The following is a 22247-nucleotide window of genomic DNA, read 5'->3' on the forward strand; positions in this document are numbered from 1 at the left end:
CAATTGGAGATCCAACATAAAAATCTACAAACAATTGATAAAAGAAAAACGTAAAGCATTTTACTCATCCAAAATTGACTCATCTAATACTAGCTCAAAAGGTATCAATACAAAAGAACTTTTCAACTTGGTTACGAATTTATTTGACACCACACGCTACACCAGGGGTGTCAAAGTCCCTCCTCGAGGGCCGCAATCCAGTCGGGTTTTCAAGATTTCCCCAATAAATATGCATTGAAAGCAGTGCATGCACATAGATCTCATGCATATTCATTGGGGAAATCCTGAAAATCCGACTGGATTGCGGCCCTCAAGGAGGGACTTTGAGACCCCTGGTTTATGCATAATATTAAGCTACCTTCAACAAATGATTTAGCACAGCATTTTGATTCTAAAATTAAAAATTTAAGAAATAACTGTTCAACAAATGGCATGTATGAACATCAAATATTTAACATACAAGGAAATCAAAAACCAGCGAATATGATTTGGAGTTCCTTTCAAGATTTAGAATGGAAAAATTATATCAAATTATATAACAAGTACACTAAATCATATTGCGTTTTGGACTCTTGTCCCCCAGAAATTATGAAAGCAGCTCCATTAGATTTTAAACTAACTTTGCTGAATTATTTGATTGATCATTTAAAAAATGGAAAATTCCTTACTAATAATGGTCACATTATAATAACTCCAATTCCAAAAAATCATAAAGAATCATTAGCATTAGTAACTAACTATCAACCAGTAGCATCCATTCTATTTTTTGTAAAAATCATGGAAGGATTGGTACATACCCAACTGATGGAATATCTTGATCGGTTTTCTCTTTTACATGAAACTCAATCTGGTTTTAGACCTTTGTTTAGCACTGAGACAGTAATTGCGGCCATTTTGGATAATTTATGTTTCTTGTTTAGTAGGGGCCTTAATGCCCTGATTATGCAATTTGATATGAGTTCTGCCTTTGACTTAGTGGATCATGGGAAACCGTTACAATACTTGGACGCAATTGGTATCAGAGGAGAGGTGTTAGACTGGTTTCGAGGTTTCCTTATGTCCCACACCTATCAAGTACGTTTTAACTATGATCTCTCTGATACTTGGAGCAATCCATCTGGCGTTCTGCAGGGGGTCACCATTATCCCCATTGCTTTTCAACTTCTAAATGTCATCATTAGGTGCGCAATTCTCCCAGCTGGGGATAAAATTATTAGTTCCGCAGATGACTTTACGATCATTATCCCATTCACTTCCTCTCTCTCTGAAGTTATTCCTAAGGCAACAATGAATGACTGAATTTAGACTGAAACTTAATTCAGAAAAAACAAAATTTTTTGTAGCTTTGTCACACCCACTTGATACTAAAACATCACTGTGCATCGATAAACTTAGTTATTCTATTCATTCTACTATGAAGGTTTTGGGTGTAATACTGGACCAGAGCCTAACCATGAAGGACCAGGTGGACTCTTTGGTTAGAAAGGGTTCTTTTACTCTCTAAAAGCTTCGGTCCATTAGAGCATACTTTGATGTTTCATCATTTAGAATTTTGGTAAAATCCCTTATACTAAGTCAACTTGATTACTGTAATATTGCCTATTTAGCAATTTCCCAGAAGAATATGCAGCGATTACAACTGGTGCAAAATGCAGCAGTCAGGCTAATTTTTGGGTTGAAGAAATTCGATCATGTAACACCTTCCTACCGACTTCTGCACTGATGGAGGCGCGTATGAAGTTTAAGTTTGGATGTTTTTGCTTTAAGGTACTATTTGGTTTAGCCCCTAAATATATAACTGACCTTTTCTCTTTCTCAACCAATAGACATGAGAAGCTTACACTTAAATTTTGTTTCTCCACCGGTTAGAAGATGTAAATTTAAAAAACATCATCAACATCTTTTCTCATTTCAGGCAGCATTATGGGATCTGGAACAATTACTTATGTTCACTAATACTTATGGGGAATTTAAGAGACATCTAAAAATATATCTGTTCCTGAAGTACTTAGGAGCTGATTTGTACAATCTTATTCCACAATAACTGATAGACATAGAAACATAGAGTATGACGGCAGAAAAGGGCCTGTGGCCCAACAAGTCTGTCTACTCAAGAACCCTCCCTCAGCTAATTTGTCTACTCTAGAGTCCCCTCTTCCACGAGTCCGTCGTTTAAGCATGACTCTGTAGCGACCCCACTTGTCTATCCCAACGTCTCTTGAAGTCGAGCACGCCGCTGGCCTCGACCACTTGGCGTGGAAGGCCATTCCATCGATCAATCACCCTTTCTGTGAAGAAGTATTTCCTGGTGTCCCCATGAAATCTTCCCCCTTTAAGTTTTAGCGGATGCCCTCTTGTCGCCATGGGACCCTTAAGAAAAAAGATATTTTCCTCCACTTCGATGCGGCCCATGATGTACTTAAATGTTTCAATCATGTTCCCCCTTTCTCTGCGCTCCTCGAGAGAATATAGGCGCAGTATGGTCAGACGTTCCTCATAAGAGAGATCCCTAAGTCCCGAGACCATCCTAGTGGCCATTCTCTGGATCGACTCCAGTCTCTTCACATCTTTCCGATAATGCGGCCTCCAGAACTGGATTTCTAGAGCTGTTAATCATTAGCTTTTACTTTGTTAGTATGTCAATTCTACTCAATTTGTAACATTTTTTTATAATCATTGTAAACCGCATAGAACTTCACGGTCCTGCGGTATATAAACCATTATTATTATTATTACTTAATTTGTAGCATTTTTAACCATTGTAAACCGTATAGAACTTCATGATCCTGAAGTATATAAAGTTTATTATTATTATTAAGAAGTATCAAGGTGGGGTTTTTTTTGGACAACTTGAGATATCTTAATTTTGTTGAATAAGCAATATTCTGAGCTTCTTTGCACATGCTATCATACATTAACCTGGGGTGGGCAACCTTTATACAAGGAGGACCACATGATTGTCTGTACAACCCCTAGAGGGCCACAACATTACATAATATCAGAACCAGAAATGAACAGAGCTCTCTATAAATCACCTCTGATAAATAAAAAATTTAAAATTGTAAAAACAAAGTGCTAGAGTGGCTATTTTAAAAACATTTGTAAAATACAGTATTTAAAACATTTCTGTGTATACTGTATATATCCCATAGTCTCAGGAGACCGCATTAAAATTCAGTGGTGGATCACAGATTGCCCACCCATGCATTATCTCCTCTAAAACAGGGGACATATATACGTTGTTTTAACATCTGCTTTAATCCCTCGACAAATTCATGTTTTTGTGTAGCCTTAAAACACTAAACACGCTCACTGCTCTTTTAAGACAAACAATATTCCAATCATGAATAATCAGTTAAGGGAAAAAAAAATTTTTAGAAATATATATACAACACAGGGCTAGATTCACAAACTTGCCCGCTCGGGACCGACCCGTGCCCGATCCGGGCAGGTCTGATGGATTCCTCAAAGCCTAATATGCAGATGGGAGATGATCAGAGGAATGCCCCCATCTGCCAGCACGGATCACTGATGTAGATGGTCTGCACATGCGTCTAGACCCGTCCGAGCTGCAATTTTTTTTACTTTTTAGCCTAACGAGCCCATGGTTTTAACCTGCTTAAAGCCATGGGCTCACGGTGCGGGGAAGGGCAGGAGAAAACTGGGGCAGAGCAGGGCGGCGATTTGAGACAGAGCAGGCAGGAAAGATCGGGGCAGAGCAGGCAGGAGAGATCCAGGGAAGAGCATCGGGGCGGCAGGCAAGAGAGATTGGGAGGCAGAGAGCAGGGCTTCTATGGAGCTGGAGAGTCGGAAAGACGTTTTCAACTGGTTTGTGGGTTCAAACCCCGCGCTGCTCCTTGTGACCCTGGGCAAGTCACTCAGTCCTCCATAGCCCCAGGTATGTTAGCTAGATTGTGAGCCCACCAGGACAGATAGGGAAAATGCTTGAGTATCTGATTGTAAAACCGCTTAGATAACCTTGATAGGCGGTATATAAAATCCTAATAAACTTGTCAAACTTGTCAAAAACTTGTCAAACTTTACTTTGCATGTGTTTCTCTTCATTTGCATAAACGGATTCGAAGCGGATCGCAGGAGAGGTTAGTGAATAGTGCAGGAAGGAAATCTGGTCGCAAACTGATTGGTACACGATCGGTTTGCTTTGTGAATCTAGCCCATACTCCTGTAGCATCCAATGTCAGGTGATAATTATTTAATTGGACACAAATGGTGCTTTTTTTTTTTTTTTTTTCACATCAACCAGCTTTAAACTACCTCTTCGAACCTATGACGGATTACAGCCAAAGTAAATCTACAGCTTACAACTTGTTCCAATTTGTAATTTCTTTTAACATTATTCAAGTAACTAAAACTAAGTTCTTTGTAAGGAGCATCTTAGCTTGAATTTTCCTTTCATAAAGCTACGGTAGTGATTTTCCCACAGCAAATGCACCCAAGCTCATTGGAATTGAATGGGCTTCAGTGCATTTGCAAAACTAAAGAACAATATTCATGTAAACTGCAGTTCAAAGTCAAAGGACAAAACCAAAAGAAAAACTGCAGAAAACGATGAACAAATAATCTTTATTGAGAAAGAATTCTTTGTAGCAATCAACGCTGGATAAAAAATATTAAAAAACGGTTATCAAGTGTACGTCCACAGGACCCGACACGGTCCGTGTTTCGGAAAACACTCCTTCCTCAGGGGTCTGATTGATCTTGTAGCATAAACTCATACAACCATATAACACAAAACAAATAAAGCGCGTGAGAACTCCAATCTGGTGCCTCAAGGCTTTATTTGTTTTGTGTTGTATGGCTCTATGCGTTTATGCCATAAAATCAATCGGACCTCTGAAGAAGGAGTGTTTTCCGAAACACAGACCATATCGAGTCCTGTGGACTCACACTTGAGAACTGTTTTTATGATTTATTATTTTTTATCCAGCGTTGATTGCTCCATAGAATCCTTTTCCAATAAAGATTATTTGTTCATACCTTGTTCATCGTTTTCTGCAGTTTTTCTTTTGTTTTTGTCCTTCAGTGCATTTGCCACAGCCTTGTAAAAGGAGCCCTAAATTGTCTACAAACAAAAGACGTATTCACAGACAACTGGATCCATACATAGATGCTACTTTATACAGAGAACCTTCTCGAGCTTCAGATTAGCCACTCAGACTGATGGGTTGAAGGATTCCACAGGTGCAAGCAATGCTCCCTCTAAGGAGAGGTCAGGTCCGTGCAAATTTTTTTTTTTTCATGTGAGCAACAAGTTCTAAAAACCAACAATTTTTGATCCCAGTATTAGCAATGCATTCTGTATATAGCACAAAAGCCATCACACATATGGCAATTGATTTAGTTTAGCTTAATTCATTTTTTATACTTTAATTTTGTATGAAAGTTGGGTCGGGTCAGTGCTTTTGTGAGTGACCGTGTAAATGTATGAGCGGTTTCTCACACACTCTGCTTAGAGGGAACATAGGGTGCAAGCCCTCATTCCCAGCATGATTCTGATTCACGCTGGAACCTAAGAAAAATATCTATTCCAAGGAGGGCCCAGAAATATCTAGCATTTACAGCAGTGATCCAAAACAATGGTACAGTAGTAAATTAGAAATATGATATCTAGATTAGTCTTTTTGCTGCTTTGCAAATATGTAGATTTGGTGCTCTGTACACAGAGAAAAACAAGTAACGAGTCTACCTGCAATGCACTTAAAATGGTCAATCATCTACATTTGCTCATCATAAAATATTCGACCCACACCTAAATGTTGGTATAGATTAGTTTTCCTCAGTGTGAAATTAAATTGTCAAAAGAATAAATAGTGTGTATTCCAACTAACTTAGGGCTCCTTTTACGAAGGTACGCTACGGGTTTTACCACACGCACTGGATTAAATCTACCACCTGCTCAAAAGGAGGCGATAGCGGTTAGCGCACGTGGCAATTTAGCATGCGTTAAGGCCCTAGCACACCTTCGTAAAAGGAGCCCTTAAAAACGTCTATTTTAAAAAGTGACACACTTGCTTCACAGTCGTTTTCCTGTTGATTATAATCCTGAATGAGAAGCCAAATGGATTCATACACCTGATAATGTCCAAGTACTACAAACAGCAGCTCAATTTGATAGAGAACTGTGTAAAGGCAGGGGATGGCCTCAGACATGTGAAAATTGGGACAAACTTAGGAACTGCATCTAACCAAAGGTCCATCAAGCCCAGTATCCTGTTCAGAGGCAGGATGAATATTAAGTGGAATAAGTTCAAGGAAAAAAGTGTCAAAGTACGGGAATATTTTTACTCTTCAGGTCCAATATACTATCATAATTCTTTAAAAAAACAGTTATAATATGCCCTATTGTTTTTGGCCTTTGATGAAAATGTTACAACTTTAAAGATGCCAAGTTCCCTAGGCCAGCTGGGGATACCCCAGAAATCATTCATAACTTCTTCCCCATCAAGGGACAGGAACTTTGTCATGATACAACGGTGAATGCACAATAGGCTTTTAAGTGAGCTGCATTGCAGTCTGTGGTCAGTGGCCTAGGACTGTCATTGCAATGGCTGATTCAGAAGAAAGGGGTTAAAGGTGGGGAAAAATCTTGGGCAACTGGGATTGAAGAACCATGGTACTGTTAGCTCAAGAAGATGGCCCCAGTTGATCAGGACAACTAATAAAGCAAGTGTGTGTGTGTGTGTGTGCTATAACTGTAAACTCTCCCACTGGTTTCTTACATTTTTTAAAAAGAAAATACGGTAAAATTAAGAATGTTGCATTAAATGAATTCAAAGCTTAGTGTCCATCATATGCTCAATATTTTATTTTACAAAGTTGAACAGCCTGCAACGAGCATCCTTGCACACTTTCCTGCAAAGAGATGCAATGGCCAGGTCAGTAAGCGTTCCTTCTTGAAGTTAGATTGGTTAGCCAACAGCTACTGAAATCACTTTGAAGAAAAGTTTAATGGCCAGAGGCCTGTACTACATTCAAAACCCACTAATATATCCAGACAGATGAGTATAAACAAGAACAGAACAAAAATATATATATTCCCATAAAACAAAGAGGAGCTGCTCCACCTTTTGACTTCAATTTGAAGTAAGTACTAAGGGTACGAATGGACCAGTCAAAGTTAATAAGAAATCATCATATGCACGCTTCTCTATCTGTACAAATGCGTTCCCTTCAAAAACACTCTTCCAGATATTTTCATCTGGCTGGCTGGCTAGCTACTTTACAGTTTCAATGTCTGCACGTTGTCTGTATAAGTCCCTATCCAGTGGCAAAATACTCTGTGCGAGGCCTAGCATGGCACAATATGCTAGGTGTTTGATTTTAAGGGCTTTCCAATCGCTGTTCATACATAACAAAATTGCTCCGTGTAATCTCCTTGTATGCATATTACAATTTTCAGAATACAAGGACTGGTTTGTTTTTACCATTCTTTAAGGGGGGGGATACATTTTCTACAGAAATTTGATGCTGATGAAAAACCAGAGTCCTGAGTCCTCTGTTTTGCCCTAGAGGCCCTTCACTGCTCTGCCCTTGAGCCTCAAGCCAATTCAATCTTTCTGGCCTATCTGCAGAACTTGCCAACTTTGATGGCCTTTATAAAATGCACACCTATCCCATAGGGACTCAAGAGGCGATTAAGTTATTTCATACAGGCCAATGGGTACTAATGTCATTATTCATCTGAGGGCTGCAGAAGAGGAAGGCTCTATATTTATGTGCCTGGCAATTTATTCAGACACTCAGCCTTACATAATTATATTTTATGAATCTTTGTAATGTCTGATGAATATTTAAAGAAAATGTTGCTATTCTCATTAAACATATTTGGCCTTTTTAAGTCCTCTGTGATGATTTTCAACATCAAACAAACCACTTGCACAAAGCTGGTTATCTATATTTCACAAAATGCAACAGTAAAATAGATGAGCTTTTAAAATTATTTTAACAGCCTGTTGATCATAACCTAAGCAAAGGATAATTAAATATATAATGTTCATATGAAAAAGCTAAAAATACAAGGGGTTTTCCTCCCTTTCCTGCTGTTCTTTTCCACATTCAAATGTACGAGTCTTTATGGATCTGGAATGCAATCTTTCTCTCAGCCATTTCCATAAATTTTTGACTCTAGGAAATGCAGAGTCAAAAATCTACAAACACTTTTGTTGGCGGTGTAAGGTTTTTGTGAGTGAAATTACCTCGGACCGTTGACTTTCAGAGATGAAGGAGAAAATACATCAAAGATAATTTGACAACAATTATGTATCTTCAAAGTTCAGGACTGGTCACGTCACAGAAAAACTAGGAGAGTGGTGAAAGATTTGCCTCTTTTTTTAAAAAAAAAAGTGATAATGTAGTAGTGGAGATCTTTCCAGGAATAAAAGAACTTGCAATAACTGGCCTGCTGGTATGAGAGCTCCAATGGAATAAATTAGCACAAAATGGAGGGAGATTTTATAACTGTTCACTATTACAGACGTAATCCACAAGGTCAGTTACTCTTAAAAGTTCATCCTCATCCTCCTCTGGCCCTATAGTCTCCTGCCCGCTATTCGTTTCATTCGGTGCCAGGCTAGTGTTGGTTGCGCTGTCCTTCGGGGCTTGAATTTTCTCACCTGGTTTGCCAATCAAATTCTCAAGAGTTTTTCCAGGGCTCTGTCCATTGGTGGAAGGTAAGTCCACCAAGCTGTAGTCCAAAGGGCTTTCTACTTTTCCGACATTATCAAAGTCATCCTCCTCATCACTTTCCATTGGATAGCAGGTCTTCTTGGTGCTTCCAAGCTGGGTAAGTGAAGCAGAGGAGTTATCTAAAGAAGCAGGGTTTTCTGGGGGCTCTTCCTTACCTTTCACCTTTTCCTTTTCCTCCTCCTCCTCCTCCTCCTCCTCATCTGTCTCAATTCGATTCAGTCGTTTTCGGACAGGTCGCTCTTCCTCTTCTGAAAAATCATCATCATCTGAGCTTCTAACACGTTTTCGAAGTGAATGTTTTATCCCCTTCCTTGCTTTGTCATCTTCGGAATCCCTGGACAAGAAGCTTCCTGAAACAAGTGGCAAACTTTAAGCACATTTGATATACAGAAAACAACAACTCAAGCTTCAATTGCTAGATCTCAGGAAGCAAGATTTAGGAGTCCTTTTACTAAGCTGTCATAAGTACTATTGTGGGCTTACTACAACTTAAAAGGACACGCTCAGATGTCCTTTCCGGTAAGTTCCTTACACTGAATTCTACCTGGGTGGTAAATTTTTATCTTTAAATTTTTCTGGGGTGTGGGCATGTTTAGGGGGCAGAGAGAGGGTGTTCTATAATTAATCAGTGTTGGTAAGTGTGCCTGTGGTACTTTCTAATGGCTATGCAGTAATGGCAACATTAGCACATGGTAAGCAAAACCAAACGAGGGAAGAAACCCCAGTAAGCATCAGAGGCAGTTCAAAAATGAAGTAACAAACAAGAACCAATGATATTTATTTCTTCACTTCATCAAATTGTCCACGTGGTACAAGTTTGAAGACTCAACACAGCCATGTTTCGGCAAAATCTTGCTTACGTCGGGAGTCAGAAAATTCTATAAATCATATCATACACATTAACAATACATAATATACAGTATGTAATAAAACATTAAAAATGAAGTAAATCTAAAAATGTGTCTAAAAATGAAACTAAATTTAAAACTTGAAAAAACATTGAGGAGCAAAATGCCTATAAAATGCTTATGTTTAACAAATAATTCTATAAAATTCAAACACAAAGTAACAGCACTGGAGTAAAAAACTGACAGAAAACAAACTAGGTTCTTGTTTGTTACCTCACTTTTGGACTGCCAATATTAGCGCTTGGCCATTAATTGAAAAAAATAGAAAATTGGCCATTTTACTACTGCAGCTTAGCAAAAGAATCTCTAAATTCTTTGAAACAAAAAATAAGAACAGAACTCCACTGTCTTAAGTAAATTTAACATATATGGAAGTGCTCAAATAAAAATTAAAAACTGTATCCACTTTAAAAACAAACCCAACCAAACACAGCACAAGTTCCCCACAATCATCTCTGAACCAGGTTTTGGACGGAACCAAACCAGTTTCTACACCTATTCAGTCCTTGACTTCTAAGCTAAGATGTTGCACTTTCAAGCCCTGTGATTTTTTTTATGCCCACTTCCAAGCCTGCTCCTAAGCAAAGAAGGGACAGTCCATCCCCCACTGCTTCACACACTACAGCAGGGGTGTCAAAGTCCCTCCTCGAGGGCTGCAATCCAGTCGGGTTTTCAGGATTTCCCCAATGAATATGCATGAGATCTATCAGCATACAATGAAAGCAGTGCATGCAAATAGATCTCATGCATATTCATTGGGGAAATCCTGACAACCTGACTGGATTGCGGCCCTCGAGGAGGGACTTTGACACCTCTGCTCTACAAGAATGGAAGTGTTGCGAGCTGCGAGGACAGCTTCTGTTGCTCCCATCACAGGGAAAAGAACAGTGAAGGTCCAGTTGTCAGAGGGTTGAGGAAATTCTTCTGCTCTTGATTCATTGACTGGTAGAAAGACTGCACACACTTCTCTGTCAGTGCAAATTCTCAAGTCTGCCTCATTTTATGCAAGAAGCAGATGGAAAATGTGCACTCTGTTGACAAGACGAACAACTGAAGCAAGCAGTTGAGCATTGGTAACTATGAGCTTGTGCACAAGAATACACCAAATAGGTTCATATAGGCCAGGGTTAGGCAATTCCAGTCCTCAAGAGCCGGAGCCAGGTCAGGTTTTCAGGATATGCACAATAAATATGCATGAGATAGATTTGCATCTCAAGGAGGCAGTGCATGCAAATCCATCTCATACCAGAAGACGTATGAGGAGAGACTGGAAGCCCTGAATATGTATACCCTAGAGGAAAGGAGAGACAGGGGAGATATGATTCAGACGTTCAAATACTTGAAGGGTATTAACGTAGAACAAAATCTTTTTCAGAGAAAGGAAAATGGTAAAACCAGAGGACATAATTTGAGGTTGAGGGGTGGTAGATTCAAGAACAATGTTAGGAAATTCTACTTTACGGAGAGGGTGGTGGATGCCTGGAATGCGCTCCCGAGAGAGGTGGTGGAGAGTAAAACTGTGACTGAGTTCAAAGAAGCGTGGGATGAACACAGAGGATCTAGAATTAGAAAATAAGATTAAATATTGAACTAAGGCCAGTACTTGGGCAGACTTGAACGGTTTGTGTCTGTATATGGCCTTTTGGTGGAGGATGGGCTGGGGAGGGCTTCAATGGCTGGGAGGGTATAGATGGGCTGGAGTAAGTCTTAAGAGAGATTTTGGCAGTTGGAACCCAAGCACAGTACCGGGTAAAGCTTTGGATTCTTGCCCAGAAATAGCTAAGAAGAAAAAATTAAAAAATTTAAATTGAATCAGGTTGGGCAGACTGGATGGACCATTCGGGTCTTTATCTGCCGTCATCTACTATGTTACTATGTTACATATTCATAGTAGATATCCTGAAAACCTGATCTGGCTTCGGCTCTCGAGGACCAGAATTGCCTACCCCTGATATAGGCTACCAAACTTCAATCAGATGTTAATGGCTGAAAGTTCAGAGGCTCTGTAACTCTCTTTCAATCCACTGAGCAACCTACCTCCCCTGCTTACATTGTTTTGATCACCATTCACCACCCTCATTTGCAAGAAAGGCAGACAGACCAAAGCTGTAAAGGGCGACAAGCAATCTTAGGAGAGAAAGCCAGAATTCATTATCTTTAAAAACGTAGGTTGTCAGCTCTAAAACATACAGGGCCAGAGATCTACTGACATGTGTTACTGCATATTAGTAAATGGATCGCACTGCATAATACAGACCTGGTAGTACATGTGTGTAATTATATGCTAATGTGGTAGCGCATGTTAGTAAATCTAGCCTATATTACAGAAGAAATAACTGGAGAGTGATCAACATGATAAAGGGGATGGAACTCCTCTCATATGAGGAAAGACTAAAGCGGTTAGGGCTCTTCAGCTGAAGGGAGATATGATTGAAGTCTACAAAATCCTGAGTGGAGTAGAACGGGTACAAGATGATCGATTTTTCACTCCATCAAACATTACAAAGACTAGGGGACACTCAGTGAAGTTACAGGGAAATATTTTAAAACCAATAGGAGGAAATTTTTTTTCACTCAGAGAATAGTTAAGCTCTGGAACGCGTTGCCAGAGGATGTGGTAAGAGCGGATAGCGTAGCTGGTTTTAAGAAAGGTTTGGCCAAGTTCCTGGAGGAAAAGTCCATAGTCTGTTATTGAGAAAGACATGGGGGAAGCCACTGCTTGGCCTGGATCGGTCTCCAATACTTCACCCAACCTCCACAGTATCCAACATCCCTCTCCACAAAATTACAAGTTGTTTCACATGCTCTCATACATTTTAAATTTGGCAAAATGTGGCCTCAGGTACACCTCCTCCACCCTTAGTAATATTCAATAGCGGTATTATAAGAACATCAGGTACACCTCCTCCACCCTTAGTAATGTTCAATAGCGGTATTATAAGAACATAAGAGAGAGACATGGTCTGTGTTACATACTGAAAAACCCCTATCCCTTCTCAGCAGAGAATGAAAGGCGATGAGTACCGTTACTGTCAGAGCTGGACAGCCTTCGCTTGCGCAAATGTCTCATCTCTTTGCCTCTTCCGATGTGGACGCTTTTCTGCGAGCCATCACTCTCCGACTCCTCCCTGTAGTTGATCTGCCTCTTCTGGTTCCTCCTGGACCTCCTCCGCCTGGTTTCTAGGTAGTCATCGCTGTAATCGCTGGAAGGGTCCCTCTCTATAAAGAAGGAAATGAACATCATACACTACCCTGCTCATTATCTCAGACAGTGATCGCAACAGTAAGGCACCTCGATAGCAGTGAAAAAGTAAAAATGGCCTTTCATTAGGGCTGCAAAGTCTTTAGTGGCAAATCAGAAAGGCGCCACTAAATGAGCATTTCTCTATAATCCCAATACCATCAACACCGAGATTAACTTGAAATAATATTTAATGAAGGCTGTGTACAAATATAACATTAAAAAAAACCCACTTGCTGAATTAAGAGGATATGAGAATAGAACCCTTCCAGCTCTAAAGTATAAAATCCAAGCACCAATGGAATAAGCTGGTAGCTCTGTCTCTTCTTTGGCTAGGAAAAAGGGGATGAATCAGAGCCATTTTTTCACTTTGCAATCAAGCCCCTCTTTAGTACTATCTGCCTTCTCCCAGAGGACGGCACTAGCCTTTCTAAATTGTGCATCTCTAGAGAAACAAGAGCACACAGCCTCAGCTCAGCAATTGATAAGGAGTGTCATAACATGCAAAAACAGCAGGATTTATATGTGGGATAGCAACAGGGTGCTCTGCACTTGTTGCCCTTACCAGATCCCTCTTGCGTCTCATCGGAATCATCCTCCTCTTCGTCGTCATCAGAGTACCTCCTCCTGACCGTCCTCCTTCGCAAGCGCCTGCTTTGTCGCATGGGCCTGGCATAATGCCGACGAGGCCTGCGGGTGCCAAAGTCGACATCACTGTCATCTATCGACTGCTGGTCCTCACTGTCATCTAGGTTTTCATCCGATATGACAAATTCATCTTGAGATCTAACAGAAGCAATTTTCCCAGCATACATACATTAATATCAATATATGCACCAAAAAATTATTTTACCACAAGCTAGATCTAGATACAGACACACTTGACTATACTCACATGTTGGTATATTTGCAAATATACTGAAATATATAGATGCTGCATAACTACCTATATATAGCTTCATTACAACAAAACTAAAGAATTCATAAACAGAAGAAATAAATCTTGATATATAAACCCACCTCGAACCTGTTTGGGGATTTAAAGAGATACCGAATTTCCTTGAAAATAAGATCTAGCATGATTTTTAAAAGATGCTCCTAGAGTATACATATTCAGGGCTTCCAGTCTCTCCTCAAACGTCTTCTGGTGCAAACCTCCTACCATATTCGTCGTCTTTCTCTGACCTGCTTCAAGTTTTCTTATGTCTTTTGCCAAATACGGTCTCCAAAATTGAACACAATACTCCAAGTGGCTCCTCATCAACGACCTATACAGGGGCATCAATACCTTCTTTCTTCTACTGGTTACGCCTTTCTCTATACGGCCTAGCATCCTTCTGACAACAGCCACCGCCTTGTCACACTGTCTCTTTGCCTTTAGATCTTCAGACATTATCACCCCAAGGTCCCTCTCCCCGTCCATTCATATCAGCCTCTCACCTTCCAGCATATATGGTTCCTTCCAATTATTAATCCACAAATGCATTACTCTGCATTTCTTTGTATTGAATTTTAGTTGCCAGATATTAGACCATTTAACTTTTGCAGATCCTTTTTCATGTTTTCTATTCCCTCCTTGGTGTCTACTCTGTTACAAATCTTGGTATCATCAGCAAAAAGGCAAACCTTTCCTTCTAACCCTTTGGCAATGTTGCTCACAAACATACTGAACAGGATCGGCCCCAAAACCGATCCACTACTCATCTTTCCTTCCTCCGACCAAATTTCATTAACCACGACCCTCTGGCATCTGTCCATCAACCAGTTTCTAATCCAGTTCACCACTTTGGGTCCTAACTTTAGTCCATCAAGTTTTCCTATGAGAAACCGTGTTAAAGGCATTGCTGAAATCTAAGTAAATTACATCTAGCATCTAGGCCTCTACTCTATCCTCATCCTTCTTGATCTGTCTGCTGCCTTTCATACTGTTGATCACCTTGATACGTTGTCCTTGTTGGGATTCCAGGGTTCTGCCCTCTCCTGGTTTTCTTCCTATCTTTCCCATTGCACTTTCAGTGTATACAATGGTGGTTCCTCCTCCACAGTCTTCCCATTATCGACTGGCGCTCTGTCCTGGAACCACTCCTTTTCTCAATCTACACTTGCTCACTTGGAGTGCTGATCTCTTTCCACGACTTCCAGTATCACCTCTATGCTGACAACTGCCATATCTATCTTTCTGTGCCAAATATCTCTACTGAAACTCAGACCAGAATCTCATATTGCCTGTCCGACATTGCCACCTAGATGTCTCGCTGCCATCTAAAATTGAATATGGCTAAAACAGAGCTGCTCATCTTCCCGCTTAAAACCACCTCTCCACTTCCCTCGTTCTCCATCTCTGTGGACAACACTCTCATCCTTCCTGTTTTGTTTGCTCGTAATCTAAGGTCATCTTTGACTGTGCTCTCCTTCACCGCCCAGATACAATATATAGCTTAAACCTGCTGCTTCTTCCTCTATATTACCAAAATTCAACCCTTTCTCTCTGAGCACACTATCAAAACACTTACCCATGCCCTCATCACCTCGTGCTTAGACTATTGCAACTTGCTCAGGCCTTCCACTTTGCCATCTCGTTCCCCTCCAAGTCATCCAGAATTTGACCGCACAACTCATATTCCAGGAGAGCCACTATACTCATGTTACCCCTCTCATAAAGTCACTTCATTGGCTTCCCATCCATTTCCGAATACAATTCAAACTCCATTTACTGACCTATATGAAGAAAGACTAAAGAGATTAGGGTTTTTCTGCTTGGAAAAGAGGCCTGTAAAAGCCAGGATCTATTTTTACTGAACCAAACTGTCATGGCTGCTCCAGTGCTTCTTGCATCACTAATCTGACTGCCATGTCAAGGACACACTAAACAGATAGGTTTTGTCTTTGGTATGAAGTCAGTAACAACACTGATTTACATCCTCCTCATTAGGTGCCAGCCCTGATGGGGAGGATATCTGAAAGAACCAGGGGAGATCCAGGAAATTACAGACCAGTAAGCCTGACTTCAGTGCAAAACGGTGGAAACAATTATAAAAAATAAAATTATGGAACATGTAGACAAACATGATATAATCAGACAAAGTTAGCACGGATTCAGCCGAGGGAGATCTTGCCTCACCAATTTGCTTGACTTTTTTGAAGGTGTGAATAAACATATGGATTAAGGTGAATCAGTTGATGTAGGGTATCTAGATTTTCAGAAAGGTTTTGATAAAGTTCCTCATGAGAGGCTCCTGAGAAAATTAAAGTCATGGGATAGGTGGCAAAATTCAGTTGTGGATTAGGAATTGGTTATCGGATAGAAAAGAGGCTACGGTTAAATGGTCATATTTCTCAATGGAGGAGAGTACACAGTGGAATGCCACAGGGGTCTGTACTGGGACCAGTGCTATTTAACTTATTTATAAATGATCTGGAAACTGGAACTACAAGTGAGGTGATTAAATTTGCAGATAACACTAAACTATTCAAAGTTGTTAAAATGCATGCAGATTGTATAAAATTGCAGGTAGACCTTAGGAAATTGGAAGACTGAGTGTCCAAGTGGAAGATGAAATGTAATGTGGACAAATGCAAAGTGATGCACATTGGAAAGAATAACCCAAATCACAGTTACCAGATGCTAGGGTCCACCTTGGGGGTTAGCACCCAAGAAAAGGATCTGGGCGTCATTGTAGACAATACAATGAAAACATTCTGCCCAATGTGTGGCGGCGGCCAAAAAAGCAAACAAGATGCTAGGAATAATTAAAAAAGGAATTGTTAACAAGACTAAGAATGTTATAATGCACCTGTATCACTCTATGGTGCGACCTCACCTGGAGTATTGCATTCAATTCAGGTCTCCTTATCTCAAGAAAAGGTTCAAAGAAGAGCAACCAAGATAATAAAGGGGATGGAACTCCTCTCATATGAGGAAAGAATAAAAAGGTTAGGGCTCTTCAACCTGGAAAAGAGACAGCTGAGGGGAGATATGATTGAAGTCTACAAAATCCTGAGTGGAGTAGAATGGGTACAAGTGGATCGATTTTTCACTTCTTCAAAAATTACAAAGACATTGAGACACTCGATGAAGTTACAGGGAAATACTTTTAAAACCAATAAGAGGAAATATTTTTTCACTCAGAGAATAGTTAAGCTCTGGAACACATTGTCAGAGGTTGTGGTAAGAGCGGATAGCGTAGCTGGTTTTAAGAAAGGTTTGGACAATTTCCTGGGGGAAATGTCCATAGTCTGTTATCGAGAAAGACATGGGAGAAGCCACTGCTTGCCCTGGATCGATAGCATGGAATATTGCTACTCTTTGGGTTTTGGCCAGGTACTACTGACCTGGATTAGCCACTGTGAAAACGGGCTACTGGCTTGATGGACCATTGGTCTGACCAGTAAGGCTATTCTTATGTTAGGTTCTTATATGCTACTCAGTCCAAAATTAAAGGGCAAGAAGTCAAAAGAAAAATCCCTAAAACCACAGGATACTAATCTTCCTATGAGCGTGGGAGCTGTTACTGCCATGGTCGGCGCTAAAAACCATGCTACAGTTTTGTAAAGAGGGGGGTGGGGGTTAATTATTAAGGAAGTGTCTGTTTCTTGGAATCAATTTAAAAAAAAAAATCAAAAAAGATATGTTAATGTTTATTATTTTATTGAGATGTCACTACCAAGTATTTACAGGGAAAACGTAAATGAAATGATCCACTTAAAAATGTATTTGTCAGAGCACCAAGAACTTCTTTCAATTCTGTGTGGGCTTATCTAGATCCACAAAAAAAAGTGCAACTTCTTTCCCAGGAAGTGTGGCGCAGTCTTTTGACCTATGACCCATCTCCCCAAGAAAGCAGAAGTCTAATTTGGAAACATCTGTTGTTAGGACTCAACAATGCTCTCCAGGGACACAATTGGGACACCTGTGGCCTGGTTCTGCTTGGATATACACAAAAACAGAGTGGAAATGTCCCAATCAGAATGGTGCGCATCAAAAAAGTGTCCTTCAACTCATCTGATAAATTCAAATGCCTTTATTCATCCAAAATTTCAAAAATTCATCCAATGACTCAATATGTACATGTTTCGGTCTAACTGGCCTGCCTCAGGAGTCTTCTCCACTTAATTGGTTAACAGTCTGAATATCACCACTAACTGGTTTAACTACTGGTTTTGCCCAGGCTCCAGTACTAACCAGACATTGCAGGGGTAGTTAGTGTTGAAAACTAGACAGTGCGCTGAATACACCACTGTAGAATAGCCTTTAGAATAATGAAATGTAGAAGACAGACTAGGTATGCTGGTTTCAATGAAGCTTAAGATCCCATTGAAACTTTATTTTAATCATTCGAAAGGAAATGTACCAAAGCAGAAGAAATCTCCAGTTCATCTCTATCTGGGCCACTATCAATACAAGGTTCTCTCTTTTGGCCTTTCATTAGCCTTATAAGAGTTCACCAAATGCCTTGCCAGGGTTATTTCATCTTTCCATATTTGAATGGCTGGCTTTTGGTATCCTTACCATAGACCTCAGCCCTAGTCCTCAGAGACAAAGCAGCTCCCATATTGAATCTGGATTCTTTGAACATCTTCACTTACAAAGATCAGAACATGTCTGTGCTATCCTTGTGCTGCTTTTTAATGGAACAGATTATGCTGGAGATGGATGTGCAGGCTGACACTTAGGGGGAGAGACCTTGATGCTCTGATGTACACATGGGCTCTTACCTTGCGTTTTTGACAGGGTTGCAGAGGATACCTTCACCTCAAGCAAGTGTGAGGATTCTGAATATGACTGTCAAAACCTCTCAGCACTTTTTCAGAAAAATATTGCTCCTTTGTGGCTAGACTTCTGAAGTCACTGCACAGGGATGTGGATGAAGTTGCACTGAAGAGGATCTTCTTGAATGCGAACAGTCAGCTAATCTCTGCAAAGCAGCAGCCATTTTTCTTTTTTTCTTGCTAACTATAGCCTCTTGTCTGACTCATAATGGTTTCAAGGCCAGTTAAAGCGATCTTTTCAGGTTCATAAAACCACAATGCTTGTAGGTCAACTTGGCTTTATATTTGAATCCGAGGTACATTAAAACACATGGAGTAGGTTTCAAAGTTCTGGATCACTCTTCTACTCAACCTTCATTTTGATTGAGACATGGTTATAGAGTAGAATTTTTTTTAAAAACAAAATTTAATACATTTTTTTAAAGCCATGGATGACAAAAGATGTAGCTGAAAAATGCAATAGCTTTGTTTTTGCATCTATTCAGCGCTGTGCATGGAAATGGCTCCACATGCTCACAACTTTACATTCAATTCTGATCTCTGGAAAGCTGACCCATCCTGGTAATGTGTGATGACATCATCCACTTGTGTGCTTGACTCAGTCCAGCTTGTTGACCAAAACAAAAATCTGGTAGCCAGAGTCAGGATCTTATAGCTATAATGGTAAGGGTGGGAAAATGATAGAATAACATTGTTCAAAGATGATATACTATACTCTTCAGACTAACTAGTCTTGTTAGTATGGGAATTGAGAGAATATTAGAGACTAGTGAAATTCATGGTAAATATGCAGGAATCTCAGATTTTGAAAAGCCTCCTGCCCAAGGAGCTGGAAGGGTTTCCTTTTTAAGTGTGTTCCCATGATCATAACATATTTAGGGTTGAAGATTGTCACCGACCATACACAATTTGTATCAAACCAATTATAAACCATTTATATGAAAGCTAATGATCTACAAAAATGGCTCAATAATCTTTCATGGTTGGGTTGAATAGTGAGCATAATAATGGTGACCCTCCTTAGACACCAGTATCTGTTTCACATCTTGCCAATTAGAATGCCAGAAAAGACATTTAGGATTATGAACAGGAAGGGGTTTAAATTCATTTGATATGTAGACCTCCTTCAGTAGCCCAGAGAACTTTATACCTAAAAATGCAACAGGTAGGCATGGCAATGCTGGACTTTTAAGCAGTCTATGTGGATGCCCAGATCAGAGCTCTGTGCAAATAGAATAGGGATACTAGGAAACAATGGGTGAAAACGGAACAAGAAGTAGACCAGAGACTCGACCTAGGGATGAGAAGCCAAGAAAAAAAGATGGTAAAGCCATATACATCACATTCAAAATAATTATGGGACAATTACCAAAGCAGGGACTGTCTTCTTTGTGACTCTGTACAGCGCTGTGTACATCTGATAGTGCTATAGAAATAATTAGTAGTAGTAGTAGTGTGAAGAGTTTCAGTCTTTGGGAAGCAGAGCTGAAGATTGTGATGTCATAATGCCTCATTCCACCAATAAGAGCCAACCTCATCAGTGATGTCACAATGGCTTGTACTACCCTCTGCCTTCCAACCCAGCCAGCAGATTAACTGTTCCCCATGACATCCTGTTGTCTGTCTTGTCTGTTTAGATTGTAAGCTCTTTTGAGCAGGGACTGTTTTCTTACTCTTTGTGACTCTGCAGTGCTACATGCGTCTGGTAGCGCCACAGAAATAATTAATAGTAGTAGTAAAAGGGTTATGTCTTGATGGCAAACAGATCTCACATTTGGCCCCAATCAGGCAGGATCCAGACAATGTCTGGAAGAGGCTACCCAGTATTCTGGGAAACAAAAGGGTCTTAATAGAACACCTAAATGGCTAGATCAAGGGAAGAAAAGTGACAATAAGACACTCAAGGGTAGGTATAATTTAGAGTGAGTGGCAGGAATGCTAATGACTGTCTCCAAAATGGACACTATCTGCTAAATTCACAAAGCAAACCGATCGTGTACCGATCAGTTTGCGACCAGATTTCCCATTCACTAACCTCTCCAGCGATCCGCTTCGAATACGTGCATGCAAATGAGGAGAAACGCATGCAAAGTAAGCAGGGACACCATTCACAACATGAATTTGAGACACTGATTGGGCTGGCCGATCAAGAATAGAAGCGACTGCTTGGGGCCAGTCGCACAGGTCTCTGCTGATTCTCCTGCTCCATTGTCCTGCTCTCTGCCCCGATCTTGCTGTGTAGGAAGAGGTTTCAGGCACTGGGGGAATCGTGCAGCTCCTGTCCCTGCTCTGCTCTCTGCTTTGAAGCTGATTCTAACCAATAGGGAAAGAAACCCGTGGGCTCGCACTGCAGGGAAGACGGCAGAGAGCAGGAGAGTCTGGGCGGCAAGAGCAGGAGAGTCGGCGCGCGTGAAGATGAGTCTTTTAAAAGTTCCCAGCTCTTGGGGGAAAAAAAATATCTATGCTGAGCCTGGAGGTCCAGCGCATGCGCTGGGATTGCTATCGAGCGATCCGGGCAGGCAGATGGGAGCGTTCCTCCGATCGCCCCCATCTGCATATTGGGGTTTTGAGAATTAATCGGACCAGGAGAGACAAGATCTGGAGCAAGATAAGACATTGATGGAGGCCCTATGCTCAATCCTAGGAGGGGTGAAAGGGCTGAGTTCTATGATATACTAGTCAGAAGACCAGAAACTACCCTGAGACATGTATTGCAATGGAAGGAGGATCTGGAGCAAGAGTAAGCAAAGTGGAGGAAAATCATTTGAAATATTAGGGGTGTTTCTGGCAAGATTAAACAATTCATATAGCTTCTGTATTGGGTGTGTGTTGTACTGTATGTTATTTGGTTATTTGTATGTTTTATTGTAACCTACACAGATCCTTGGATATGAAGGATATTAAATAAATAAATAGCATGAACAAGATAACAGTGTAGAGAATGACACAGGGACAAATTTTTCCCCATTCCCTCATTTTCCTGTCCCGTCCCGAAGAGTTCTTTTCCAGTCCCTGTCCCATTCCTGCAAGCTCTGTCTTCATCTGCACAAACCTCAAACACTTTAAAATCAAAAGTGTTTGAGGCTTGTGCAGTTAAGGCAGAGCTTGTAGGAATGAGGCAGGGACAGTGACAGCGACAAAACGCACGGGGACGGGATGGGAAAATTGAGTTCCTGCAGAGACAGGGACAAATTAGTCCCCTTGCCATTCTCTATATAACAGTGTTAAGAAAGGATAAGGGGATATATTGGATGTGGTTTCACAGGGAGAAAGAGAAATGCAAGTCACAGTGGAGAAAAACGAAAGGTAAAGTTGGCTAATACCATTAGGCTAACAGAGTGTAAAACACCTTGGCCCATACTGGAAAGCTACGCAGCAGCACACCTGGTTGGGGAGGGATACGTAATAGAGAGGGTGGGATAAATGAAGGAACACTGAAGGGACCTACAAGGGTTTAAAGAGATGGCCAATTAATATCACTAGGGAAACTTTAATATAAGATGGGAAGGAGAAGGAACAGGAGAAGAGAAGGTATCTTATAAGGGTAAAAAGAACCACTGATAATGTGTTTACATTTTATTTTGAAAGGTTGAATGTCTTAAGAATGCTATGATGTTTGCCAC

General features: G+C 40.5%; 1 protein-coding gene across 5 annotated transcripts in view; it reads right to left on the reverse strand.

Moving 5' to 3' along the window:
• Nucleotides 1-6802: 6802 nt before the first annotated feature.
• The window catches only part of RSF1 (remodeling and spacing factor 1), a 210792-nt gene continuing 195347 nt past the window's right edge, over nucleotides 6803-22247 (reverse strand). For all 5 annotated transcript variants that reach the window (XM_033947834.1, XM_033947833.1, XM_033947835.1 and 2 more), the window contains 3 exons: nucleotides 13421-13641; nucleotides 12639-12833; nucleotides 6803-9056 (listed from right to left, as the gene is read on the reverse strand). In XM_033947834.1, coding sequence (XP_033803725.1) covers nucleotides 8473-9056; nucleotides 12639-12833; nucleotides 13421-13641 — 1000 coding nt within the window. In that variant the 3' untranslated portion in view covers nucleotides 6803-8472. The remainder of the gene's footprint in view (nucleotides 9057-12638; nucleotides 12834-13420; nucleotides 13642-22247) is intronic.

Source organism: Geotrypetes seraphini, chromosome 6 (genome assembly GCF_902459505.1).
Source record: "Geotrypetes seraphini chromosome 6, aGeoSer1.1, whole genome shotgun sequence".
Taxonomy (NCBI): Eukaryota; Metazoa; Chordata; class Amphibia; order Gymnophiona; family Dermophiidae; genus Geotrypetes; species Geotrypetes seraphini.